We start from the raw sequence: 18,223 nt of genomic DNA, 5'->3' as shown, positions 1-18,223 counted from the left end.
GCTTCAGCTTGAGTCATAAATAAACATTTTGTGACTTTTTTCCTTTGCTTGGAGTAATAGGCCATTGGTTTTGCATTTGACTTCTGTGTGGAGCTGAGTCATGATGATTTAGATGGGTTCTTGCTTAATAAAACAAGATGGAATATTTCTTTGATGCCGTTTGTATGGGAGAATGTTCCAGTGCTGTGTGATACAGTTTAACTTGCTTTTTTGATTCTTGATAATAATGTTGTTGAAGTACAATTAGAAGTTTACTTTTCTATGATTCAGGTAAGGTACTTGACCAGTGACCTGACAATATGTAAAACTAGCATGTCCAAAAGGATTTGAGACTCAGCCTTAAGGGAAGGCTGTCTGTCTCCGATAGCTGGTCTTTTCTCAGTTTTGGCCTCTGGAGCTGTTCATCAGAAGAAGAGTTCTCAGATACCTCTTTCAAATAATTTCAGTAATTACTTATATCTGTATCCATATCCCACCAATCTATAAAATGTTTTCCTCTAAATGGAGGTGGAGTTGTGCACTCTGAAAGATAAAATGCTGCCTTGATTTACTTGATGATGTATGTTTGCCAGTAAAAGCAAAGGAGTTCTTTCTTGAAAACATCTGAAAGTGTCATGAGGTAAAAAGATTTTAGGTAAAGACTGAAGAAAATTCTTTGAGTCTGAAATACATGTAAGGCTCTCTTTCATTCTTGAAACCTTCAGAGAATGCATGCCAGTTAAGGGGAAAAGAATCATTCCTTAAGAAGGCTCTATCTAAAACACATATGTTCAAGTACCAGGCCCCGCTTCATCTGTTTATTGAAGGGGAATGTGTTGTCTTTTCTGCTCCCGTTCAACTTCTAGACCTAGAATATCCAGCTTGGAGAGAGAGCCACAGGGCAAGGCTAGGTTGCCCATCTTCTAGCACCCTATCAAAACCCAAACCTGGGTAAGCTGGTGAAGTCCCTGCTGTGAAAGAAAATCACCAACCCTTCTCAGGATCAAAAGAATCCACTTCAATGGTAAGTGACAAGAACCCTAGTCCTAATTCTGGGATAACTGTTATGAGTGAAACTTCCTCCTGAAATCCTGTAGTAGATTGTGTTGGCATTAAAGAATATCTTCCAGTAGAATGTTTTTCTTCATTGAAATGTAAGCTCTAAAGGCTCACTTTTTAAATTAAATTAGATTTGAAAGGTGATTCCCTGGTGTACACACAAAGAAAAATAGAGCTCCTTCTTGCTGGTCAGCTGACTAATGATTGCAGTAAAAATCTAAGCGGGAAAAAGCAAACTGTCTCCAAATTTACTGATGACTTTCTCAGTTTAAATATTACTGATAACTTAATTTCAGATAGTGTAAATAATGCATTTTTAGTGGTGAGTGAATTCTTGTTGAGATTTAATCAGAGCAACAGAGGCAGTGGAATTCTTTGATTCCAGAGGTTATGTTAAACAAAAAGGGAAGGAAAATAGGGGCTTGAAACACAGTGATTTTATTTATTTAGAGGTATGAGGGAAACTTCATGTTCTTTACCTTGTAAACCAGAAGGCTCCAGAGACAATTGAATCTACTCTTACCTGGGAAGGAACTATACCTACATTTTCCAAGTATTTGATAGTAACAAAAATAGATCTTCTTGCCCTGAGAACAGCAAGTGAAATACCTTTTAAAAATAAATCCCATAGTGGACACTGCTCTTGGAAATCTCTTATGTCTACAAGTTTTGATAGTACTTAAATTTTTTCTTACATTAAAACAAGTGATGACACTACTTGGTATATGGCTCCTATAAAAGCTGTTGTTTCACAAAAATCCACAGTAGAAAACACAAATTTTTCAACCTATAAAATCATTTTCTGCTTCAGTAAAACTAGAAAGAAAATACTTTTCTAGTTTTTGTTAACAGGCAAATCTTTCTCTAGACTTTTTCCATGGGTATCATAGGGCCTTTACAATAAACTGAACTGACAAATTTTTTCTTACTTCCCTATGCCCATTCACTTTTCCTAATATTCTCTGTGGAATTGCTGAAAAATATTCCTTCAGTATTACTTTTCATTTTACTACCAAAATTTAGGTATAATATAATGAAGTTATATTATTACGGTTAAATTTTGTAATTCTGTGTGGAAGGAAGAGTGTCGTGAGTCATAAGTATTTTTAAGAACTTTGACTTTAAGAAGTTTGACTTTTTCTTCAGAAGTAATTGAATAATATGCTTTGATCCACTCAGTGAAACTGATGAGAATGTCAGAAATAATCAACAAGATAGCTGAGAAGCAAGACAGTTTTTCCATTCCAGAGATGGAAAGATGACAGGTATAAGTGAGGCAGAGATACAAATTTCCCAGTATCCCTATAGCATTGCCTGGAAGCTGAAATAATGTCCAGGACAAAAGTATTGAATAGAAATTTTGCCAGCATCACTTTTGGCTATTACTGTAATGCTGATTAAAATTACTGTTATAATTGGATGTAAGAGACTTAAAATTAAGTCTTCTTCCTGAAATGAAGATAAAACTTCTTAAAATGTATGAGAAGTCTTCAAGGATTTAATGTTTTAATTTGTTTAATTTCTAGTATACATGCAAAAGGTATCAACAATAGTAGTGGGTGAAAGGTGTGTAACTTTTCAGCAAAACATGCTAGAAATACATGATTATGAATTTTTATAGGAGCCAAAGACTACTTCAGAGAGATTGGAAAATACTTAAATAAGATAGAATGAACAGTGGAGAAAAAGCTTGAGAAAAGGTGGAAAGAGCTTGCCATCTTGCCCGATACTGCCCCACTTCATAGGAAAAGAATCAACACTCTCTAAAAATTGTTTACCTTTATATCTGACTGGTGTAAGCTCTAAAGCACTTTCACAGTCAAGTGAAATGAGAGAGACTAATGGAAATCAAAAGGTATTTCATTAATCTGTTGCATGTTCTTGTGGCATGTTATGTCATGTAAAGCCATGTGAGTATTCATCTGTTGTTTTCAAAGAAGACAAGTTTTGAAACCTGAAAAATTTACTAAATGATCTGAAAACTTCTTCAAAGTTTCTTTCAGTGAATACATCAGTGTTTAACCATTAGGTTCTAGGAATGCTTCGACTAACATTACTGATTTAAGAAAATCTTGTTTGATATAATGGAGGCTCTGAGATGGTATTTTTAATGCAACTGCACAAAGAAACCACAACTTTCCAGGTTAAATGATGTGTAGCTTTTTAGTCTTTGTCTTTAAGTCAGCATGGGAACTCATTTTGCAACTGCCATAGCTTTATACACCAGTTTTTGGGTTTATTTCTCTTCACCAACCAATGTGCCAGAACTGGTGGAGCGTGTGTTTCCTTCTTTCCACACTTTGCATTTTCAGAAAGTATGACCAGCAGTATATTGGAACTAGAGCAAAAGTACATTAGTATAGGGGACAAAAGTAAGTGTTACTTCCTCATCACAGTAAGGAAAATTGTTTAATGTTTTATCACATCTTTTCAGACTCTACGCATTTTGCAGATTCATTTAAGTGTCTGGTTATTAATGTGTTTGATGGTTTAAGGGTAGTTTGATATGAAGCTAATTCCATGAGTTCTGCTGGATTTTCTATTCTGTTTTGAAATATTTATTAAGATATGTTGTTTTGGGGATTTTTTTTTCTTCCACAAAGACTTACGTGAAATTCTTTCTTCTAATGTAGTGTCACGGTAGTTCACATGACAAATGTTAACAATTTGCCAACCTTTTCTTATACATTATTAAAGTTGAATGGTAGTCCTTTGTGCCCTAAATTTAAATAAATTTAAATACATTTCATATTGGAAGGGAATTACTTAAAGCAAATTGATGGTGCTGAATGTGAATTCAGGCTTTTAGAACTTTGAGTTCACCAACTAAAGGAAATGTGTGTGGTTGGGGAAAAAGCATACTAAATTCATGCTGACATGGATTTTCTTTCTATAAGGGCTGTGAACAGTAAGTTGAGAGATATGTGTGGTTAGTAATTATGGGGATAGGCAGAAGTGTACTGTCAGATGCTATTTTGATGTGAATGTAGTAGTTGAGAGGTGTAAAATGTAGCTGGAGTGGTGCTGGTTTTAAGAACTAAATAATTATTTTCATAGCAAAAATAGTTTTAAGTGGTTCCCCCATGTTGCTTTTTTTTAATCTCATATTTTATATTTGTTTTCTTCAGATACATGTCTGTGGATGCTGACAGGTTTGGGTTTTTTTTTTTTTCTTTCAAATTACTTGAGATTTTTCTCCAATGTTATTGACCTTGCTCTTTAAAAAAATAAAATCAAGTATGTTTACCACTTAAAACAACAAAAAAGGAGACAATCCATATCTCCTTGCACCTAGTTTCATTTTCACAAAACATCAGCATTACACCCTGCATTCATGAAGGTTGTATAGGTGGAAGAGCTTGGCCCAAGAAGTGTCCTGTACATATTCAGAGCTGGAAGTAATTAAAGGTAGGGTTCATGGGTGGGTGTCATTAGGACCAACCAGTGAATCGCCTTGTAAAAAATCCTGGCTACTATGGTAGGTTAGTGTTACACTCTCCAGCTTCATTATTTAGTATTTTGCTGTGACACATATACTAGATTGGTGGATATGGATACAAGAGCAACAAACTTAACCTTGGATCTTTGCTGTAAATGTTTTAAATGGTTGTTTCTTTTATTACAGTAGTAATACTTCGCTGTGCTGCTAACTATAGGGAATCTAACTTAAAAACATGAGCAGCTGCAATCTATTACTTGATAATTTTCTTAAGTTTCTGCAGCAAAGGCAAAAATTCACTTTGAATTCTGCAGGTTTTTTTTTTCTTAATTTAGCTGGAAGAAAAGTACCTTTGCCTTGCACTTGAACTGCCCATTCTATGCAAAAGTCTTACATGCTTGAAACTGCTTGGTTATCTTGGGCCATTGCTAGATGTGATCTGTGCATGCTTAAATTTTTTCTGTGGCACGTGTTTGTTTAAACAGAGATTTTCTGTTGCCGTATTATCTGTAATGGGAACTCCTAATTTCTGTGTTCTTGGCTGTTGATTCTCTTGCAATCACGATAGCAAATTCAGCTGAAGAACCTGAAGTGACTAAACTTCCAGACAGTTACAGCACTTTTTTCCCTTCTTTTTGTTGTCTGGTGTGTGAAATAGTTTTTTTCATGTTACCAATATAATGCTTTGTAAAGCCACCCTGGTCACAAGGTAGAGGTGAACAAACATTAAAGAATATTTGGCAATTTTTAGTTGCATTTCAGCTTGAAAATAAACAAAATGTTTAAGTGAAATACTAGTTCTTCTTGATAGTTATCATACATGTTTGTTAATACTCATGTTAAAGCAATAAACTATTTTATTTTCATCAATATTAATAAAAGATAGCTCCATGTAACACAGAATGAAGTGCAGTATCTGGTCTGTTTTGATACCCGAGATGCAATAAGAATAAAAGAAACTTTTTGGATGTAGCAACAATTAGTACTAAAAGATTTGGGCTTTGATTGTTTTGAAATGGAACTTGACCTAATATGGGTGATACTACTTTCCCACTGTAAAACTAACATGCTTGTGTGTGCCTTGTGGGTATTCTAAACACTGAATACTTCATTATATTTGTAGAACCTTTGTATTTAAGTTTTAAATAATTTCCTGATTGATGGGGATCTCGTATACGTTAGTAAAACCAATCTGAACTTTACTTTTTTTTTTTGAAAATTATGTAAGCAAGTTAGCAGAAAGAATTTTCAGAATTATACTTCTTCAGTCTGTGTTTGAAGGTCATCTCTTATTACTGGATTGGATAAATACAAGAAAATTGTGCATATCTTATCAGCTCTTTCTGATTCAGAGGTGTGTCTATAACCAAAATCATCTTAAGATTCAGGGATCTGGGAAAGAGTCTTGCTGCATCCCTAGTGAGTTCTACATTTCATGGGAGCATGGAGGTGCGAGATTCACTGTTCTGCAACTCAACTAGTCCTGAGGAGTCCATGGTGCTCTACTAAGCAGGAAAGCAGTATGCTTTTCTTGTATGTCTGGTATGAGTTGCTGTTCATACCCTAACACAAGAAGCAGTTATTTCTGAATAATTTTGTGCGAAGCACAAATGAAGAGAGATAGGCTTTTAAACAGGCATGTTGCTGTTACCAGAGGCAGTATCACCTTTTCCTCCCATTTCTTCTACCTACTTTTACCTTTCTGGATAACAGGGAATTACCTGTGGCAGTTTGTGAACTAGCAACAGACCAGCAGCTGGCAGACCAATTGAGGCAAGCTGGGGGTGAGCATTGCACAGCCAGGTGAGCTGATTTGATCTCATTTGTCATCTGACATGGATTAAACAGGTGTCTTCAAAAATTACATGTAACCTAGTCCATAAAGTGTTTAGTTTTGCTGCAAGAAATGAGTTTGTCAGGAAGACCACCTGTTGACAGACTGGGTTGAAACTAACTGAAAAACTATGTGGAGGAAGAAGGTATTTTTTGAAGTAATTGGAATAACAAATGAACAGCTCTTGTGGTCATGAGCTTTTTTGTGTCTTCACAAAACTCTGCTAATAGGGTGGAAGGAGCACAGTCCAGACAATCTAAAGTGCCTATAGCCAGAGTTGGTCTCTAGTGTTTAACTCATCTTACTCTTTTAAGTGTATTAAGTTGCTTCTGTGTCTTTATTTGGCCTTTGTGCCCTTCTGGTTGCAAGCTACGAAGCTAAGTAACAAATTATATTCAGCTTTTACTATATTATTAAAGACCACTGTGGATTTTTGTCCTCAGCTCATGTGTAGAGTACTTTGTGTCTGGGGAATGTTTCATGGAGTTTTCTTGTATCTTGTATTCCTTGGATAGTTTGGTGTTCCTCCTTATTTTAAGAGGGTGTGGCCAGTGTATTCATGAGCTTTTAGGGTGGTTTCTAGTAGAGGAAATAGGATTATCTGGTAATAAATTTGGTAGGTTTTAAAGGAGCATTCTGAGAAGGTAAGAAGTTGTGAAAGTTGTGGGGATGGGCAGGCAGGCAGGGAGGCCATCTTCGTTTTTCTAAGACTAACCAAGGACTGAGTCAAGATTTAAAACTGCCTTTTGGAAAAGTACCATATTCATTCTCTCCCTGCCCCCTCCCCCTTCCTCCTTTACTTTTTAAGCCCACAAAAGTACTTTGCTCAAACTTGCAAATTAAATTGATACGTTGGTGCTTGATTTAAAGTGTAGACAATCTGAAATGAAAACTGTAGCATAAACTGCCTGTTTGACCTGTATGTGGAATGTAGAAAATGTAGGAAGGAACATGATAGCCCAAGTGCTTATGCAACGACATTTGCTTCTTCAGCAGATTGATCAGTATCTCGGATTTCATTTTCTGTCTTGTCTAATGTATTTCTAGATATTTCTGTGTTAATCTGAAATTATTTCAGCCACAGTCTGGCCGGTCTAGGTTCACCTTTTCAGTTTGTGCAACAAGGAAATTTATCCCTCTTCCATTTCCATCTCCCTTTTTTGTCTTCAGCTGACTAGTGTTTGCAGCTTTCTTCTTCCCCCCCCCCCCCCCCCCGGTGTGGAAAAGAAAATATGGACTCTTGACCAAAAGAAATGCATGAGAGAGAACCATGCAGTAGTTGTAAAAAGATTCTGGGGTTGGTCTGGACTAGTCATAGAAAGAAGCATTGAAGTATTTTCAAGATCAAGCATTCCATCTTGGAGAGAAAATTACACTTTCAGCAAAAACTTCAATTTCCTGATTTGTTAATGGCAGCGCTCTAGATCAGAAAGTCAGCCAAGCCTTACAGGCTTCATCCCTAAGCAGTGAAAGCTGCCAACTTTACTGTGACTGAGAACATACTGATTTGAATGTTGTCAGGTATTGTACTGGGATTTGCTAATGCTAGCTGAGCAAAAAGAAAAATTATTTTCCATTGATAGTCAGCCATAAAGTTCATAAAATGGCTACATGTATTTGAAGTTGTTAGAAAAATTCATTCTTTCTGGATGCAGTTTGAGATGCATTGGACTCTAATACTGCCAGATGAAGTTTATGAACTTTTTCATGCAAAAACAAGGGTGTTAGGTTTTATGTAATATTTTTTTCAAAGAAAACCATAAATCCTTTTAATGAGCTACTTTGTAACCTCTCCTCTTATATATAAAGTGCTCGGGGAAGATGTACAGTTATTTGCTCAATGAATTTTTTTACAAAATGGTAGATTTTATTATGGTGTTAACAGCTAAAGCAGTAACATGCTTCAGAGATTTAAAAAATGTCAGAAAATAACAGTGTTGTGGCAAATATATGCAGCTTTAGCAATAAAGTACTGCCCTGTACATTTTTCCTTTGGTATTTTATGCAGTGACAGAGAACACCTACAGTCCTTTCAACTTGTGTTATAAGCTTTGGTCCACTAAAATGCAATTGTATTACTTCCATTTGCTGAAGAAAATGAGATGTTTCTGAGATAAAGAATCTTTAATTTTTGCTTTGCGTGTGGTCAAAAAAATGCCAGACTTCTCCATTGAATTACTTTTTGGGGAAAAGTGGATTGGGCTCAAGGTGGAAAATTGGGAGGTAGAGAAAAAAGAGCCTTTAAATAGACCCTAACTGAAAGAAAATGGAGGGGAGCTACTAGGAAATGAAACTTTTCAATGTTTATTCAACAGCCTGGATATTGCTCATTGTTGATAAACATACTGTTTTAGTAGCAGTTGTGCCGTATAACTTAAGATTTCTTTGGATGAATCTACTTGCTTGTAGTTAGGAAGGTGATGTTTTGAAGCTTTCTCTGTTTTGCATAATACATTATTGTAACTGCAAGAATTTTTCTTCAGTGGTCCCTGATGTGGCAGAAAAAAAGAGATTACTCTCAAAGTAATGTCTTAATACAAATTTTTAAATTATGTATGCTAATCATTCTTATTGATATAAGGTAGGATATGAAATATATTTTTCTGTCTTTATCTGGACTGGCTTTTCTTAAAAATCCTAATTTGAAATGTATCTCCCTTTTTTTTCTTCTTCCCCTTAGATTTGAGTTCTGTGAACCTGCCTTTGTGGTTGGTAATTGTTTGGAAATAGCCTCAGACAGTCATCAGTATGACCGGATTTACTGTGGAGCTGGAGTCCAGAAAGACCATGAAAACTACATGAAAATTTTATTGAAAGTTGGAGGCATTTTAGTAATGCCTATAGAAGATCAGGTGACTTTAGTGACAATTTCCCCTTTTTGTCTTTTAGTATGAGAAATATGTAATTTAAAGAATGCTTCTGAATATATATTTGACTAAGTTAATGTTCAAGTAATGATACCTTGATTCAATGTTCTGTTGCAGTTTAGCAGATATTAATCTTTTTAATGAAGTATTGAACTTTTTTCCCTTAAATTTGTAGGAAAGCATCAATATCCTGCTTTTAACAGTCTGTTTCATGCTACCGCCTCTAAACCAGGATAATTGTTTTCAAAGAATACAAAATAACTATAGCTAGTGGGACATTGCAAGGGGAGGAAAAAAACGAAGGAAAAATATATCTGTATTCACAGCAGCTTTCAGTGTTGATTTTCCATGTTAGATGTAATGCTTTTCAGATGGGCATAATATTTTAATAATACTTCGCACTTTTATCACTTTTCATTCTTAGACCTCAAAAGGCTTCTCAGTGGTAAGTATTACTCTCCCTGTTTTACTAATAGGGAAATTGAAAAAGTGACTTAAGTTGATGCCCTCCTAAGTACAGATAATTACTAAAATGCTTGTTGATAAGCATGTTAGTTACTTTACTTTCAAAAAAGAATTCTCGCGTTATTGATCTGCTTTCTTAAAATACTGAAGGGATTTAAGCGTAGCCTGCATGATTCTGTTATATAAATAATTTCGTTATTTATTCATTTAGGATACTGTCAGTTGAAATAGCTGGAATTCAACTTAAAAGTAGTCACAAATTAAGAGAGAAATTAAAACCATTACTATTTTCACCTTCCATACAAGTGGATATGGGCTTAGAGCATATAAAGTATGAGGAGCAGCTACAAGATACGAGATAATCTAGCTTGTGGAAAAACACCAAGGAAATGTTTAATTCCTGTTGTCTTCCTGAAGGGGTGGAGAATTTATCTGGTAGACAGGAGTCCAGTTTTCCTCACAGATGCACAGCATAGTGCAAGAGCATTACGGATTGGCAGCAAGGGTGCTTTCTGCCTGCACATAAGGAAGACAGTTTTTTATAGTAAGAATGGTTGAACACTACAGCAGGTTACCTGGATAGGTGGGGAATCTCAGTCCTAGACCTTTTCTCACTAAGTCAGAAAAGCTTCTGATTTAACTTTGAAATTGGCCTTGTTCAAGGAGGAGGGTAGGACTCCAGAGGTTGCTTCCAATCTAAAGTATTCTTTGATCTTTTGGAAAAATGAGAAAAAACAAAACTTAATTTTTACCTTGGGGCCTTAGTTTTCCAGCTGCATCTCTTCCCATTACCAAAGAGCCTTACTTATTACTCTAGTGACCAAGTGATATTTCAAGGTCTGTCAAAGTCTTTTTTGTTAACAAAACAGCCTTAATTCATTGATTTTAAAACAAAGCAAAATAGCAGGGTGTTTGAAACCAATCTGAATAGTATTGACTATGACAAAATTGTAACCACTGATTTATTTTGGTTTTGTTTTGCAGTTAACACAGATCTTGAGAACAGGACAGAACACATGGGAAAGTAAGAATATCCTTGCTGTTTCATTTGCTCCACTAGTGCAACCAAACAGAAATGACAACGGCAAACATGACACTGTAGGACTGCGTAAGTTTGTGATCCTTCCCTTTGGCTAGCAGGGATGTTATGTGCTGGATGTTGGAGGTCTGGAAGCTGAGAGGCTGTGCTGTACAAACATTCCATTTAGCAAAGCAGTAGCTCACTGATACGTTTTTGTGCTCCTGGTGCATGGTCTGTGTTGCTTCACAGTTAATATTCTGAATTTAAGTTAATAATTTAAGTGATAGAATGTTTCCAGCTTTTTTTATCCAGCCATGTTTTCCTTTTAAGTACAGCTTCTCTATTACAGTGGTATAGATAAAATGGCCAGCTAATATTACAACCCTCATAGTGCTAACTTTCTCACAGTCTGCCAGAGAAATATTTTTTTTTCTCTTCTCCCTGAAATGGAAGGAAGAGGTCTAAACTGGGGCTGTGGTATGATAGGATATTAATAAGCCCAAGCATGCTTTATGTCTGTGTGCAGTGGATATAGTCATACCAAGCTGTTTGTTATTAGTCACTGGAATTGGCTTTCTAGCTGCAATGCTTTGAGCAGAGGTAGTAAAGAGCTTTAGAAAGTCTTTGGAAGTACAGCTGTTGCCAAATGGTAGGATAGGATGATAACAGGAAAGGAGAAAAAGCTGACAAAGAAAAGCGTAGAGTTGAAATTTCCTGTCAGAGTTGTCAGGGCTAGGAGTAAAACACAGAGCTATGGTAGCATGTGGAAAATTCGATAGACCTAACAAAGAGCCCAAAAGATAGCATGTTTTAACTGGGAAACTGATATAAGCCCTTCAGGAGTCCAGGGTGTCCTATCAGCTTGCATTGCCAGCTGATCTGGCTATTAATTTTGAGTGTGTTTGAGCTTGCTATAATAGGTAATTTTCCTTTTTTTTTTAATGCCAAGTATAAAGATAATTTCCTTCATGTAATCTGTTCCTATGCAGAAATAATTAATTTTTGTTGTTTTAATACTTGGTTTGAGCCCTCAGAAGCCACTTACTGAAATTCATTTACTAATTCAAGATTATTTTTCCTTTTCAATCCATAATACATAGGCTGTGTCATATCTAGCAATGAAATACAGAGGTGGCTAGTCAAACTTTACGATGATTTTGTACAGTCTAATTCCCTGGAACAAAAGAGGATTTTTTCTATCAACATTCCTAAATTTTCAGAATGAGGAGTGCAGACCATGGACAGTCAGAGCTGAATGGTAGTACAAGAAAGGTGTTCCTGTGTTATAATTTCAAAATTAAGTTTTAGTGAGAAGAGGGAAAAATAACCAAATGTGGTATTGCTTACATTTAAAAGAACAAAGTGTTAGAGGCTTGAAGTTGCTCTGTAAAATGAGATTAGTGAGATAGGCTTCTTTCCACTGCTCAGGTGGATCTGGTTTTATTTTAAAAGTTAAAAATAAAGCAAAAGTGTTCTTGTGGTTATTTGGTATACATGGAGGGGGCAGGGGGTGTAAAAAGAAGTGTGCTGAACCTCAACAAAGAAAAATTTTAGACAATTTCTCTTTCATAGTAACATTGTCTACTTGTTTCAAGCCCACAGGCCTGTAATTTATTTTAAAGTTCAAAGTAGTGTAGTCAACATGTTTCTTCTGCAAATTTTAGCCAGTTTGTAAATGTCATTACTAAGTAAACGTAGAGTCTGAGCCATACTTTGGGCAACCCTTGAATGCTTTCTGACACATATGTAGGGTTACATATAGACTGAAATAACTCGCATATGTAAAATATCTGTCAGCCATGCTCAATGTAGTCTTTTTTGTTTTGTAGAAAAATACAGAGATGGTGTTAAAAGGTTCATTTTGTCAATGTAGTTATTGGTTAGGGTGCAGTTCACTGGTAGTATGCAAATGGAAATACATGGACAGTAAATATCCAAAATTTTGCATCCTGCTCTTCTCATTAAAAAATGTTTGCATTTGTTATAAGTGGCATACAATCTGCAATCATGGTTTGTTTTGCCTGAACTTCTAAACATGTTCTGGATGGTTAGATAGGGTTTTGAATTTTCAGCTGATGTTATACTAAAGAAATGGGACCTTTTTTTCCCCTTCCTTCTCTTTGGCATGACCTGAAGTCAGTATTGTCAGTGCTAATATCCTTTCTGTGTCAGGTAAATTAATTAGTCTGCAACTGAAGTCATTGTATGTAACAATAGATCTTCTTTAAACTGCATCAGTAGCTTTTATAGCTGAATGCATTTTCTGGAAGTGTAGTTTTTGAAATTATTTCTTCCATAACTTCTTTCTTGCTGTAGTCCCTGTTATTTTTATGGTATTCTATGCAGGAAGGAAAGTAACAAGTAAGAAAGTTGAACAAGCTCCAGCTTTGGCTAGTGTGCTTTTTTGGTTTTGTTTTCCTTGCAACTAGGCATCCATAGTTCATCTAGGGCTGGTGTCCAGCAGCCAAGCAATACTTTGTCATCACCTGGATGTCATTGGAAAACAAAGTTTTGGCTTTTTGTTTACTTGTTGGTTTGGGTTTTTCTCCCTTTAGGACTTGAGTAATTTTGGTTCCTCTTCTGCTGCAAAGATACAGGTGGCTTATCTGGTTTGTCACCTGTGAATTAGACATGTCCCTCCCTCATCAGTTTGATTCAGTAGGAAGCAAGCAGAAGGAGGAGGCAGAAGAAAGGCACTTGCCTTGAACAAATATGGTACAGGGGTAGAAATTGTTTTCCCACAAGATCTTAACAGTGGTAGCAGTAGGTGCCAAGACATGCCAGGTGCTAAAAAGTGACAGTACTTGTTGTATAATTTTTTAAATTTATTTTATTGATCTGTTCATGCTTACTACTTCTCTTGCACATCTCTTAAAAGACCTCTTTGTTTCCTGGACTGTGCCACAGGGTCAAGGTGATACTATCTAACTTTGTGTCAATTGAGTATTGCATAATTTACTAAAATTTCAATTGAATTGGTTTCAAACATTAGTCTCACTGCCTTGCAGCTAATTTGGGATTTTTTTGCTAGAGGGAAATTTCACTTAGTACAACTTACTTTTCTTTCATTTTAGCTCCATGTGCTGTTAGGAACCTCCAGGACCTAGCTCGGATATATATCAGACGCACTCTTAGAAACTTCATAAACGAGGAGATGAAGGCCAAGGGTATTGCTCAGAAGGCTCCTCCAAAACGGAAACGCAGGAGATGTCGTAGACGCAGGATTAACACCTACGTGTTTGTTGGTAATCAGCTCATTCCTCAGCCTCTAGATAGTGAAGAAGATGAAAGAATGGAAGATGATAACAAAGAGGAGGAGGATAAAGATCACAGTGAGGCCTTGAAGCCTGAAGAGCCTCCTCGAAATCTGTTGAGAGAGAAAATTATGAGTCTACCATTACCTGAATCTTTAAAAGCATACTTGACCTATTACAGAGAAAAGTAACTTGTTTTAAGTAGAAATAATGCCTACTGATAGTTCCTTTATTCTTGAAAATGTAGCATTTATTAAGAAGTAGGTGGACAAATTATTATTAGTCTTTCATCAAGACTGAAGTACAGCGATAAATGGTAACTTGTCTCTATCTTGTCTTTGCTACAAGGAAGACTTGCATTTGACAGTAGAATCCCTTTTTAAAAGTCTATTTTTCTTTAAATTTTGAAAATGCTGTTTTAACTCTGATAGAAATATATATTCCATTATGCAGCACTAATCAATATTTTGCATGGTAAGTCTTTTTTTGATCCCTAACAGATTTGTATTGATAAAAGGATGAGTGAAATTTTATATATGCTAAATAATTGGTTAAACATGTACATCTGACTTGATGAGCAATTTGTCTGTATTTATTACTATTAGGGAAACATTTTAAACATGCAGACACTTACCTTCTAATGTCCAGATCAGACCCTTTTGAAGTTTATTTTACTATGGCTTTGTTGCAATCATTATTACTATGTTGGTATAGAGTATTCCAACAACACAAGTGCAATAAATGTATACAGACACTGAATGAGCTGGCTTTAGTGAAATACAAAAATATAAATTCTGAAATGTCAGATGACCCTGCTACTTCTGCATTTATCTTTTGCCAAAAGATCTTGAGACAACTAACAGCTTCTCTCAGAGCCTTAAAGAAACATTGTATTGAATAAGAAGCAAAGCAATGCTTACTTCAGCTCTGCTTGTACTTAACTCCATTCTACACTGTCAGTATTTCTAACTAGAGGCAATTCCTCATTTGTGGGAAGTATAGGACAGTACGTTTGTTTATTTCTAGAGCTCACAGCATTGAGTCAAAAAGTTTGGTAATTCAAGATTGTAATTTAGATTTCAGTCATCTATATTTACTGCTTTTAAGTAGAGGTAGAATTTCAACAAAGTTTAGTTTGTATTGCTTATTGGGATAGCTATAATAGTAGAACTTAGAATTTGTTCAGCAAATGCACTTTAGTAAGTGAATTTTATACTTAACATGCATCTCCAAGAAGGTAGACTTGTGCCAGCCTATATTTTGTTTCTGAGCATGGCTCTTAGCACAAAAATATTTATTAAATCATATGCATCTTTTGGAAACCTAAGAGTAGCAGTGCAACTGTGGGGACCCACAATAGTGCTGATTTAAATCCTTCAGTGATTTTTCCTCTTCTAGTTGTCAAGTTATTTGCAGTTCTCATTTTTAACTTTGCTTTTATCATCTTAATTTCTTCATTCTGTTGTAACATAACCATGAGGGTAAACAGTTCATTAAGAACTTGGCATGTGATACATATTAAAAACCACAATCATAGGAAATACATGCTTGTTAGACCAAATGAAAAACATTCCCATTGAAATATCCCCCATGATACATTTTATAATACTAGTGACACTTCTTTTTCTGTAAAACAATGAACAAAATAATCACATATTTCTAAAGCAGTAAATGTTCCTATTCCAAATATTTATAACCAACTAGTATTCATATGGTCTAGCAGTCCAATATTTACTTCAAAATACATTAGCATTTTGTTGCATCTGAGAAGGAAGGTCAGACACAGTCCCATGACACTGACTCTTTTTGGTGCATTTCATGCTGTAGTCCCTGTTTTTAAGGTACATCATAGTAATGTTTAAATGGAATTCCATGAAGGCCTGTTGTACCAGCATGTGGAGTTACTTTCCGCAATATATTTACCGTATAAGTTAGCAAAAGTATTTGAAATAAATATTCTGACTTTATTTTAAAAGCAGGAAAACCTTATAAGAAATAGTTTTCCAAAATAATGATACTAATAAAGTAATTGTGATGCTTCAGCTATAAGAATTGAACATAATCTTGTTTTAAATGGGTTATTTTAGATGGAGGTTAAATAATCTGAAGTTTGAGATGTTTGTCTCCTTTCTTGGAATCTACATCCATGAGCTCAAGAATTAAATTACTAAATATTACTTAAGTACTTCAAGGACTTTATACAGGATGCTTTTTGAGAATAAATTTCTGCATTCTTTCATGCCTGTATACTTGGAAAAATGGACAGTGGATGACTTGTCATGAATCTTCAGTATGTAAGTTTTTTTGGAGTCACTGAAAGAGAATGTTTCCTGTGTTTTATATGTGGATTTATTTTACACTCTTGAATTTATATTTACATAAATAAAAAGGTAGAAACGCAAAATTAATTGAAATTTATTTTCTGCCATCTCACTTGATGATGGGGACATTGTTGCAATAAAATGGTTTTTTGTGGTTTCTGCTTGCTTGAATTTCTGTGTTTCTGTGGAAGTATTTTCAGTTATTTGGAAATTGAGGTACAAGTTGTTTCATAATTAGGTCAGTAATATCTTAATAAAGGCTGTTCTTGAATTTCAGAAGTATATATTCTCGCTAAATTGTGAATTTTTGCGAAGGTTGAAAGATGAGATGTTATTAATGGAATGGGGAAAGCTGTTTTGGTCCCAGCACTACTTTTGAAGTACTTATGTGGAGAGTTTCCTCAGGAGAGCCCAGAATCTAAACTTGAGCTATATACTGAAGAGCATTTCCATGTTTGGGTTTTTTTTTTTCCTAAATACGGAATTTTTTTAAATCCTCAACTGAGTGGCTATCTGGGTCAAAACAAATAAGGACAATTTGGAGATAAAAGCTGCAAGGGTGGTGAGCAACCAGTGAGTCACACTTCCTACTGCAACTCCTTGATACAGCTTTATTTTATTGCTGGTTAGAGAAAAGATTCAAGGTAAGTCAGGTAGACTGATGAGCAGCCTGTAATTGTGATGACTGTAAGGAAGTGTGTGATGAATTGGAACTTCAAGGGGGTTTATCTTCTTTGGTCTGGTCAAGGACACAAGACCAGTGCAGTGTTTTCAAAAGACTTGAATTTTTAATCCCATGTCATTCAGGAAAAACTGAGCAGCTGCCTCCCAAAAACTTGAAATGAGTAGTTTTCGTTGCAGTGAGCCTAAATAGCTGTGCCTGGCTGAGCACTGTTGCTTGTTCAGGTGCAGGCAACTTAAGGTTTTTTTGTTTAACCCTTATGGGGTTTTTTTGTTTTTTTCTTTTTTTTTATCCTGTATTTTTCTCTAAAATACTTTTTAAAATGCATCTTTGCTTGCCAGTTTGAAAACAAATAGGGAATGTTATTAAATGTGCTATGTTCTGATTAAAGCTGTTTTAGCTCATTAAATATTTATCCGTATGTCCTCAAGAGTGTCGGCTTCCATCATTCATGTAATTGAGTAAAACTGAAGGCTTTGTGATTTACTAATCAATTATAAAAGATAAAGGAGTGGTGTTCTGTGTTCTTCCTAGAGGTGTGTCTACTAAGCTTCATATTAGTGAGCTGCTACTTATTTTGACAACACTCGAATCATGTATGAGGTGTTTTCCATAAACTTGTTCTGAGAAGGTCATTGAAGTGTGGCTAGAACAGTGAGGCTTTAAAGGTGTGTGGGTTTTCTGATGTTTTAGTAAAACAACTTCAGTAAAATTCAGGTGACTGGCTTGATCAGTGCCTGTCTCTCTTCTGTAGCTTCACAGTGTACTTGTCAACTTGTTGAATGACTCTATTCAAGTAAAGCTGGCTTGTTTAGCCACAAGGCTTGTACCACATTTATGGCCAGTATGGATGCAAGGATCTAACTCTGATTTATCAGTGCTTATCAGCATGATGGTATCATTCTCTTTATAAAGTTTCCTGGCATCCTTTGTATGTGGTGCTTTAAGAAGAATAGTCAGGGGAGCAGGGGGAACTTGCACATCCTTTTAAAAGCTCTGTCTTCTGCTGCAAGCAAGGAATCTGTAATACCTTGCTGGGGTATTTTGCAAAATACTTCCATGCTAGAAAGAAGCAAAGGCACTGCATTTTTAGTCACTTTTTCTTCATGCATTCATGACTAGCCATGATTTTAGGATAAAGAGAAAATAGCAGAACTACAGGTGTCAGTACACACTAAATGCTGGTGGTTTGTTTTATAAGCATTTCCTTTCCATTTTGGTAGCCTTTTTATCCTGGCTGAAAAAGAATTCAGTAGAGTTTCCTGCTGCTCTACTGCTTCCATGGATGTGTTCCATGGATGA

At 35.6% G+C, this 18,223-nt stretch overlaps 1 protein-coding gene across 4 annotated transcripts in view; it reads left to right on the top strand.

Annotated features, from left to right (window-relative positions):
- The window catches only part of PCMTD1 (protein-L-isoaspartate (D-aspartate) O-methyltransferase domain containing 1), a 40,751-nt gene extending 24,355 nt beyond the window's left edge, over positions 1–16,396 (top strand). For 3 of the 4 annotated variants that reach the window (XM_041412715.1, XM_041412716.1, XM_041412719.1), the window contains exons 4-7: positions 6,191–6,280; positions 8,992–9,163; positions 10,628–10,751; positions 13,739–16,396. In XM_041412715.1, the coding sequence (XP_041268649.1) occupies positions 6,191–6,280; positions 8,992–9,163; positions 10,628–10,751; positions 13,739–14,109 (757 nt within the window). In that variant the 3' untranslated portion in view covers positions 14,110–16,396. The remainder of the gene's footprint in view (positions 1–6,190; positions 6,281–8,991; positions 9,164–10,627; positions 10,752–13,738) is intronic. The other variant, XM_041412720.1, reaches the window with a different exon arrangement.
- Positions 16,397–18,223: the final 1,827 nt, after the last annotated feature.

The sequence above is a fragment of the Onychostruthus taczanowskii genome, unplaced genomic scaffold, assembly GCF_017590055.1.
Source record: "Onychostruthus taczanowskii isolate IOZ18803 unplaced genomic scaffold, ASM1759005v1 scaffold4, whole genome shotgun sequence".
In the NCBI taxonomy this organism is placed as follows: Eukaryota; Metazoa; Chordata; class Aves; order Passeriformes; family Passeridae; genus Onychostruthus; species Onychostruthus taczanowskii.
The sequence above is the reverse complement of the archived record's forward strand: the minus strand, read 5'-3'. Positions and strand labels throughout refer to the sequence as shown.